At 35.7% G+C, this 10,193-nt stretch overlaps 1 protein-coding gene across 1 annotated transcript; it reads left to right on the forward strand.

Annotated features, from left to right (window-relative positions):
* The first annotated feature begins 4,538 nt into the window (after window positions 1–4,538).
* On the forward strand, window positions 4,539–6,421 carry LOC119639071 (zinc finger protein 883-like). Its single transcript, XM_038036257.1, has 3 exons — window positions 4,539–4,773; window positions 4,833–5,218; window positions 5,273–6,421. Exons 1-3 carry the CDS (start codon window positions 4,633–4,635, stop codon window positions 6,147–6,149), a joined length of 1,404 nt encoding a protein of 467 aa, XP_037892185.1. The 5' UTR covers window positions 4,539–4,632; the 3' UTR covers window positions 6,150–6,421.
* Window positions 6,422–10,193: the final 3,772 nt, after the last annotated feature.

Below are 10,193 nucleotides of genomic sequence, written 5' to 3' on the forward strand. Positions count from 1 at the left end.
CTTCAAGGTGACTTGGATAATTTTGTTGCATGATGCTCTTTGAATCTTCTAAAACTAAATCTGAGTAAATGTAAAAAGCTTTCTTTCTCAGGAAGAAAGTCATTCATTACTCAGTATTTCATAGATTCGCATAATTTGGTGGACGTCGATTCGATTACAGATTTAGGTGTTCTATTTACCTTTCAACTTGCATATTGAGCTCTCGATAAGCAAAGCTAGGTCCGTGCTTGGTTTTATAAAAAGGTGGTCCAAAGAGCTTGATGATCCCTACATTACGAAAAGGCTGTACATATGTTTGGTCAGACCCTTACTCGAGTATGCCTCTGTTGTGTGGTCTTCTTCATATAGGTGCTATGTAGATTCAGTAGAATCTGTTCAAAAGCAATTCTAGTTCTTTGCCCTTAGGAGTTTGGTTTTGGACCCACTTGCCTCTTTGCCTCCTTATAAAAATAGGTTGCTTTTCTTATCCTTATTGTCTCTGGAGAAACGTAGGTTTGTTCTTGGCGTTTCCTTTGTAATCAAAGTAATAAATGGTGTTATTGACTCGCCTTCATTACTTGGTGAAATAAGCTTTAATGTCCCTAACCGCTTCGCTACGCACTTTATCTTGGTTAAGCTTAGTCAGTGTAATTATAATTATGAGCTGTTCAATCCGCTCAGAGTCGTTTGCAAGAATCTAAATGACGTCTATCACTTATTCTCGTTATCGGACTTTTAAAAGTCCATTAAAGCAACATTGCTTAACACGCGCGATTTACCTATGTCGTACTTAAACTAGCTTTTATCTTTAAATGTCGTTACGATTCGTTGTTAAGTATTATCGGTTGCCAGGCTTATGCATGTTTGCGATGGCTTAGAGGTTCATTTGCAATTTGGTCGAGTACCGGTTCTAAGTGTGGCTCTATGCTGGTTGTGTACATGCTTTTTTTCTTTTATTTCCTTCTTATTTGTTTTATCGTACTTATACTAAGTTTTATTATTAATTAATAAGTTTTGCTTTAAGTGCCAATTGAACTTGACCGTTATTTGTTTAGTTGAGTTTCATGTATAAGTAGAATTAAAATAAATAAATTAATTAATAAATAATTGGATGAGTTTAGCCCGCCGGTACACTAGGTATTCCCCCATTTCTCGCGACGATTTCGTTATCTGAAGAAGGTTTCGTCACTCACTTATATGAACTTCTTGGTGGGGCGAATCTTTTATTGTTTGTTAAATCTATGGAGGAAGTTCATGGATTGAATTTACTTTGAACTAACTAACGTTAAAATCTAAGTTTATTTTGTTTAATCAACTTTATAAATCATATTAATTCAGTACAAATTATTTTAAGTTCAGCAAGTTGAGGCCGACACTTTCACAAATGTCTCGTAAGAAAAAAAGAAAAAATATAATCTGAGTCTGGGTTACTCTCTAAAGCGCCGATGTTCACACGATGGCTGTTCAGATAAGAAGAAAAACGAAAACCCGAAACTATCGGTCTCTCGTCTCGGACGATTGTTGAAAGTTGTCTTCCAACCGTGTATTCACTATTTCAACTTAGTATTCAATATTTCATATTCAACAAACACATTTCGTGGCAGCAGCGTTCTGTTTGTAACGTTTTTATTAGATAGAATAAAGCGCATACACAAGTTAATTCGCATAAGATTCAAGAGTCGGCTCAGTTTTACATGTCTACGTGATTATCGTCCATGAGCGGAACGCTAAGGCGTCCAGAACTATGTTAGAAAATTAGGGTCTGACATATATATTTGTAATCGATGATGAAAAATAAAATTTGGACTCGGTGTTGAACGGGCTACTGTATTGACGCCCGTAATGAAAAAAGTGTCACTTACAATTTGCAAGTGTCGTGTGAATTGACGTACAATTTGAAACTTTATATTTGCTTCCAATTTATAAGTGTACGTCAAGTTTGAATGGGAGCGTGATTTACAAACTCAAAAAGTAGCTCACAACTTGTAAGGGATATTGATTTTGTGCATAGTTAGAGCGAGCGGAAAGAGTCAATAGATGAACTTTCACATTACAAATACGTGATACTCGGCTTAGGGCGTGTATTTCTTACATTTTGTACCTATTATTCACAGGCGATCTTACTGTTTCCACATTTCAAATTCATAAATAATGATCAACCCTAGTTACCTTCGTTTCGATTTGTATTCCTGAAAAGTATTTCAAAAACAATTTGTAAATCGTCACAATGTAACGCGACATAGCATAATTGGTTTAGTGAACATAATTTACTGTCGAATGTCGCTAGGTCGTTAGGCATTAGATTGTGCGGCCAGTCCTCTTAAAGGTAAGACTACTATAGAAGAAATTTCGAAGATATTCTCGCACTCTATACCACTCGGATATATTAGCTTTGTAGCAGTTATGTGGACTCACATTCTACTATAATCCTCGATTCCGAATCATATTTTGACAAAAAAGTTAATTTTAAAAATTCTTTCACAAATAACCGACCAACGTCATTTCCGAATTTGATTTGCTACCACCAACTTCCTTTGCGCGCCCCACACGGACAGACGAGCAAGACTGAGCCAACTCTGAATATTATGCTGGTTAATTTATGTATGCAGACTATAGCTGTTCTGGTAGGTACCTCTCGGGGTTGAAACCAGGATAAGAATCTATATTTTGAGTGGTAGGTATAAAAATCTGTAGCATCCTTGGCATTTGAGAAAAAACAAAGGCTTTTATATTTCCTGGGTTTGGTAGGTCTTATGGTATCACTTTAGAGAAACACTCTTTATTTACTTTGGCAATATTTCTTTTCATCCGATTTTCGTTTCAAGAAAACCTACACCAAAAAGTTATAAGAAAAATACATCTGATTGTCGTCCTTGCTGTCAATCTCAATCTGTATATTGGTCTTGGGAAGTGTATGTGCTGTATGTTGCGAATCAACATATTCGTATTCATTTTCAAATCGAATGACGCAAACTTTGACTTGCTCATTCAACGCAAGATTTAAAATAACGAATTTATAAACATACCTAATGAATTGTCGCATACAAAACGGTACGCTTGCAGCTTTAGATTGTTTGGCCAAGTACCAATCATTCCTTAGAAAATCTGGATGGCCTGAAAAACACTTTATCGTCTGTTCTTCCGTTCGTTTCGTTATAGACATTTCCCAAGTATCTGCTTCGTCATCTGAGTTAATTTTAATGCCGTTTTTCAGTCGTCAGTTAATAGCGCTATCAACTTTGATCCTAAAAAAAGCGTTTATAACCTGCAAACTTTGACCTTTGTTCAATGCTTACGACGGATATACAATACATGCAAGTATTTTAAAAAAAAAGTACACTATCAAAAATATTCCTTTTTCTTGAGCGAACTTTCATAGTTTATAACACAGAGACGCCATATTTATAAAACCTCAAGGATGATTTTTTTTTAAATATACCGATACCATACTGAAATTTAGGTGGCAGAATGCTACAAAAACAAACACGTATTAGGTGTTTCGATAAAAAATTAAGGGTGGCACACAAAAACGCGTTTACCACGGGCGATGGCTAAAACTAACATAGATGCTATCTGGTGGACGCTATTTCAGTGTCATTATTGTACGAAAATTCAAACTTCTTGGTACGACAGCATGCCGATTTAGAGCGAACTAATAGAAAAAATAAAAAGCAACTAAAATGGTGTAAATTATGATTAAGGACGAATTTTTAATCTTTTTCGTTTATTTATCCGTTGTAATATGTTATAATTATGATTAAGGACGAATTTTTAATCTTTTTCGTTTATTTATTCGTTGTAATATGTTATAATTCTTTTGGGGAAGTATACAGATACAATAAGTACCTTGTGACTTGCACAGTTATATGCTAAGTATGTAAACGCAAACATACTTTATTAAATAAAAAGGTAAACTATTTCTTCAAAATACTATTTTACCCGAAATTTATTGAGGCATTTAGCGAACGTAAAATCTAGCGTTATTCAACATGAAATCTTCCATATCAACGAAATAAAAATTGAAAAGCAAACTGTCTAACTTTTGTTTCTTTTTTGTACATATTCATATGTGTACAATAGCGCATATTGACTTAAAAGAAATTTTTATTCTTTAACTTTCCAAACGTTTAGTTGTGTCTACTTTTGTGTCTACCTTTGATTTGTAAACAATTTCATATGTTTTCTCTTGAATTGGCTATTTTGTATCTACTTTTGCGAATACTTGTGTGTTTATATTTGATTTGTAAACAATTTCATATGACCTCATCTCAAGAAACCATTAATAGAAAGTTTGTCCATACAAATAATGAGAATTAAAGAACAGGCAATTAAATTGCTGCTAATGAACAGCGCTGCTATTGTTATTAATAACAAGAACTTAATTAATCCTTCGAATTTTACCACTTCTAATTTTGAAGATAATGTTGGCACATCTTATCATTTAGTTATCTATGGTACTACTCTTTATTTTGACAAACATTATGGCTACTCCGATCATTTTGTTCTCTGTCGTGCTATTAACTTAACGCACTTTTTCTATCGTGGAACAAAAAGAAGCAGACGCTAATTTATTTGCAGTATTAATAAACAGTTGATATTCACTAGTTCGGTTCCGCTAAGAAAATTAGAATAAAGTTTGTTTCTACCATAAAAATGGATATAACCTCTGAAATAAGATGTCGTACATGCATAAAGCCCGCCTCAAGCTACCAGTCTTTACAACAAACGATTAACGAAATAGATATTCACAAAAAAACTTACGGCGACCTATTAAATGACTTATTGCAAATGGACGTAAGTCCCAAATACTTAAATGTATATTCTTTATAATTAATATATGATTATTTGGTTAGAGTATAATTATTGAAGATCATTTACCGCAAAAAATCTGCAAAAAGTGTGCTAGTTTACTAAAAAAAATATACGCATTTATCCTGGAAGCACAGAGACGTCATGAGGAATTTACGCAGCATTTAGGCGGCATTGCAACTCAGAACTGTTTAAGGGAAATTCCTATAGATTTGCCTCCTACAAAAGAAATGCAAATTAAGATAGATCCTGAAGAAACAGAAGAGCCGCACAATTTGTTAGAACTAGTGGAAGTGCAAATTAAAACAGAGCCAGGAATAACGGAGGAATCGTACTCTTCGCAAGAAGGTAGAAAAATACAAATTGATGTATCTTTAAAACCTAGTTTGAATCTCGACTCCGACAGTAAGACTGAGGAACAGATTCTAAGGTAGATTTGCGAGAGGATTTAAGTTTGCGTGACTAATTTACACATTACTTTCAGTGATGATCGCCTAAAAAATGTATGCAACGACACCAATGATGCATTATCAGCAACAGAAGATGAAACAAAAGAAGACTTCAGAATATCTCAAACATTTTTGGCTGTACGTTGTGACATCTGCGATAAAGTCTATGACAACGCAGTTGCCTTAAAAATACATAAAACTTATACCCATATGCCAGAGGAACAAAAAATTCCTTGTGCGCTATGTAGTTTTAGGACTAGCCGAACGTCAGCGATAAAAGTTCATTTAAGAACCATACACGGTCCAGAAATGGTTGATAAATATTTCAAACCTCGCAGAGCTAAAGGAAGCTTTTGCTGCACATTATGTCCCAAACGTTATAGTCGAAAAGATGATTTGCAAAGACATGTTAAAAAAATACATATTAATGGTGAGAATATAGAAAAGAAACCAAAATCAGAACAGAAGTCCAAAAAAAGGTCAAATCAGACTTATTTATGTACTTTCTGTGGCCAATCATTTGCCGAAAATGGAACCTTAAGCAAACATGTACGAATTCACACCGGTGATAGCCCATTTAAATGTGAATTCTGTGAAAAAGCCTTTAAACGCTCGGATAGCTTGAGATATCATTTGGTTACACATAGCGATGAGAAACCTCACATTTGTTCAGAGTGTGGTAAATCCTTTAAACGCAAAGATAAATTGCGCACACACATGCGTGTGCATTCAGAATTACGCCCTTATAAGTGCACCGAGTGCGAAAAAACTTTCAAGTATTCATCTGTGCTTAAAACGCATATGCAAATTCATACTGGTCAAACACCGTTCTCATGTAGAACTTGTGGTGAAAATTTTTCGTTAAGGACTTCTCTAAATATACATTGTGTAAAAATGGGCCATTTGCAATAAGAAAAAATTGGACTTTAATTGAAAAACTAATTTAAAATTCATGTTTATTATTTTGCCTTCTACACATGAAATTTTTTATTTATTATTACGGAGAATATGTTATTGTTTTATAAAGTATTTAGCTTAATAGGAATAAAGGGCTGAAGGAAAGACTGTAAATGCCACATCCTACAGCAGCATTTACCGAGGAAATCGGACGATTAGTTTAAAAATATGCATTTTTTGTATTTATTTAAAGTCAATGTAGCTATAATGTCGGAAGATGAGTTTAATAATAAATAAGAATTTTAATGTATACACATGCATATAGCTGAAAACAAGACCGTATATTTATTTATTTTTTTTTTTTTGGACGGTAAAAGCGTAATATATATAACTTTTCCAAATTATTTTTAAATATACTTATCAGCATAATTTCGCAAGTTACATTATTTAATTATTTATTTATTTTTTTTTTTTTAATTCTATTTATACATGAAACTCAACTAACCAAATAACGGTCAAGTGCAATTGGCACTTAAAGCAAAACTTATTAATTAATAATAAGACTTAGTATAAGTATAATAAAACAAATAAGAAGGAAAAAAAGGGAAAAGCATGTACACAACCAGCATAGAGCCACACTCACAACAGGTACAGGACCAAATTGCAAATGAACCCCTAAGCCATCGCAAACATGCATAAGCCTGGCAACCGATAATACTTAACAACAATTCATTTTCGAATCGTAACGACGTTTAAGGATAAAAGCTAGTTTAAGTACGGCATAGGTAAATCGCGCGTGTTAAGCAATGTTGCTTTAATGGACTTTAAAAAGTCCGATAACGAGAATAAGTGATAGACGTCATTTAGGTTCTTGCAAACGACTCTGAGCGGATTGAACAGCTCATAATTATAATTACACTGACTAAGCTTAACCAAGATAAAGTGCGTAGCGAAGCGGTTAGGGACATTAAAGCTTATTTCACCAAGTAATGAAGGCGAGTCAATAACACCATTTATTACTTTGATTACAAAGGAAACGCCAAGAACAAACCTACGTTTCTCCAGAGACAATAAGGATAAGAAAAGCAACCTATTTTTATAAGGAGGCAAAGAGGCAAGTGGGTCCAAAACCAAACTCCTAAGGGCAAAGAACTAGAATTGCTTTTGAACAGATTCTACTGAATCTACATAGCACCTATATGAAGAAGACCTCACAACAGAGGCATACTCGAGTAAGGGTCTGACCAAACATATGTACAGCCTTTTCGTAATGTAGGGATCATCAAGCTCTTTGGACCACCTTTTTATAAAACCAAGCACGGACCTAGCTTTGCTTATCGAGAGCTCAATATGCAAGTTGAAAGGTAAATAGAACACCTAAATCTGTAATCGAATCGACGTCCACCAAATTATGCGAATCTATGAAATACTGAGTAATGAATGACTTTCTTCCTGAGAAAGAAAGCTTTTTACATTTACTCAGATTTAGTTTTAGAAGATTCAAAGAGCATCATGCAACAAAATTATCCAAGTCACCTTGAAGCTGATGGGATTGCGATTCAACAGAGAAGGAAGAAAAAAGTTTCACATCATCAGCATACATTAAGAACCACCGATGGAAGATCGTTAATGTATAAACTAAATAAAATGGGACCTAAGTGACCTCCTTGAGGTACGCCTGACATAACGGGGTATTCATCCGAGGTGATGAAGTTGAACAAAACCCTGAAGGATCTATTGTGCAGATAAGAGCTTATCCATTTCACTAAATAGAGAGGGAAGCCAGAGGCTTGGGGTTTAAAGATAAGTAAGTTATGATTAAGCATATCAAACGCTTTGCTTAAATCAGTGTATATCACATCTGTGCGAGAGCCACTAGAAAAAGCCTTGAAAACATGACAGGTAAACTCTAACAAGTTGGTGACTGTAGATCGCCCTTTCCGAAAGCCGTGCTGGTACGGAGAAATATACGAATTAATGGCAAAGGCCAAATGCTGAGTCACAATACGCTAGAACAACTTGGGCAAGACACTCAACTTGGCTATGCCTCTGTAGTTCTCAACAAATTGTTTATTTCCACTCTTGTGGATAGGAATAAGGAAACTACTCTTCCAACGTGAAGGGAAACCACCTAAATACAAGGACATGTTAAAAATCTTTGAGATCAGAGTTTGGCAACTCTGCGTCGTGTTGTGGTCGCGTTTTTATTCAGTGCAAGAAATATTTTAATTTTTTAGTGTATTTCTTGCTTTTATTTTTTGCTTTAATCGTGTTCAATTTTATAATTTCTCTAAAAGAATAAAGTGTTAATTTAAAGTATATGAATATTATACTCATTTATGTGAAAAAATCATTTTGGTTTTGTGTAAGCAACAATTGAGCTCTTTGTAAAAAGTCTTTTTTTTTTTTGCCTGTTAATCTTTTGTTTACAGTTCTTTAGCTTTCGCTCTTTATTTACAGTGGGCAAGGTAGTGAGATATTTGCTTTAATTCGCTGCCGGGGAATTTTTTAATTTTTCTTTTTTCCCTTAATAAGCTACTTTTGTCGTTCCAATTGACATTGATTGCTTATTTACTCCATGTCGTGCGAAAACCGGCCCTGAATCTGAACGATTCATTTCTTGTTGGTTGTGTGATCGTTTTGGACATTCAAAGTGTGCTGGTATTACCGGCCGTGCTGCTGATGCAGTCCTTGACCCTTCTAAAAGTTTACGATGGTCATGTCCTGACCACAGAAAGCGGGACATTGATTTCTACAAGCTCTTCACGGAGACGAGAAATTGTTTCTCAGATTTGAGCAAAAATCTCGGCGTTTGTAGGAGAAGTTTGAATTAATCAAGACTAGGTTTGATGAATGTCGGTTTATTGCGCAGTCATCTTCCTCTCCAGCTAACAAAGTCTCAACGCGTAGCGTAGCGTGTGGTTTGTCACCTCCTAAGTCCGTTTCGTCGGTGCAAGTTAGCGATTCCCTAAAGGCTATAAATAATGTTAGCGTTTCTGCTACGGCTGAGTCGGTTGGCAACATAAATGTTACAAATAGCCCGAGAAGTCCTTCTGGCTTGAGCTATGCTGAAGTGGCAAGGGTATCTCCTCCCATAGATGTCACTCAATCTTCTCAGGCGTCATCGCCCAAAACTAATAAGGGTAATAGTAAATCGTCCTCTCCTCCTCGCTGTTCGAGTGTAAATGCTGCCTGAGCAGGCCGCACAAGCTGCTCGTGCAAGTGTGGTTACCCCCTCTATATTTTCCCCAACTCATAACTCCCCATCCGTTAACCCTGCCGCTCCCAGTACTGATGACATATGCTTGAAGGCAGTTCCTCCCAGAAAGGCAATATTTGTGTCAAGACTGGCACCAGATACATCTGTTGAAAACATAAGGGGTTATCTGGCAGCGAAGCCCCTTCTGTCAATTTTAAGCGAGTTAGTATTTTCAAACTGGGTCCTTCTCAATCTAGAGCTATCTCATCTTTTAAAATTCTAGTTCCGACCGAAAATATGGATTTGATTTTAAATAAACCATTGTGGCCGGTTGGATCCTTAATTAAGGAATTTATCCCTCGGGATCGACCCCGTAATGCGAATGCAGTAGCTCTTTCCCCTTCAAAAAACTAAATATTTCTTCAGCCTCATTTTCTCTCATTTGTCAAAATGTTAGGGGCCTGAATTCAAAAATTCGTTCTACCTTCCTAAATTCAGTGAGCACGGAGTTTTCCTGTTTGGTCTTCACTGAAACTTGGTTAAAGCCGGATCTACATTCGTCGGAACTTTTCCATAATTCGTTTCAAGTTTTCAGAAGCAATCGATTGTATCGCAATGGTGGTGGTGTTTTAATTGCCATTTCTTCGGCACTCCCCACCTATTCGTTTGAATTTCCAACTACTCCCGATGTTGAATTTATCGCTATTCGAGTGAAATTTCCTAATAAACACTTATATGTAGCCTGCTCCTATATTCCCCCAAATTCGGATATCTCTGTATATAAGAAACAGGCCGCCCTCATTTGTGAAGTGGCCAAGCAATCTAAAGCTACCGATATAGTCATTGCGTTGGGTGACTTC

The sequence above is a fragment of the Glossina fuscipes genome, unplaced genomic scaffold, assembly GCF_014805625.2.
Source record: "Glossina fuscipes isolate IAEA_lab_2018 unplaced genomic scaffold, Yale_Gfus_2 111, whole genome shotgun sequence".
Lineage (NCBI taxonomy): Eukaryota > Metazoa > Arthropoda > Insecta > Diptera > Glossinidae > Glossina > Glossina fuscipes.

Coding starts and splice junctions, on each gene's coding strand:
- LOC119639071 (XM_038036257.1), top strand. CDS start 4,633: ATGGATATAACCTCTGAAATAAGATGTCGTACATGCATAAAGCCCGCC. Junction 4,774..4,832: donor ATGACTTATTGCAAATGGAC/GTAAGTCCCAAA, acceptor TTATTTGGTTAG/AGTATAATTATTGAAGATCA. Junction 5,219..5,272: donor ACTGAGGAACAGATTCTAAG/GTAGATTTGCGA, acceptor CATTACTTTCAG/TGATGATCGCCTAAAAAATG.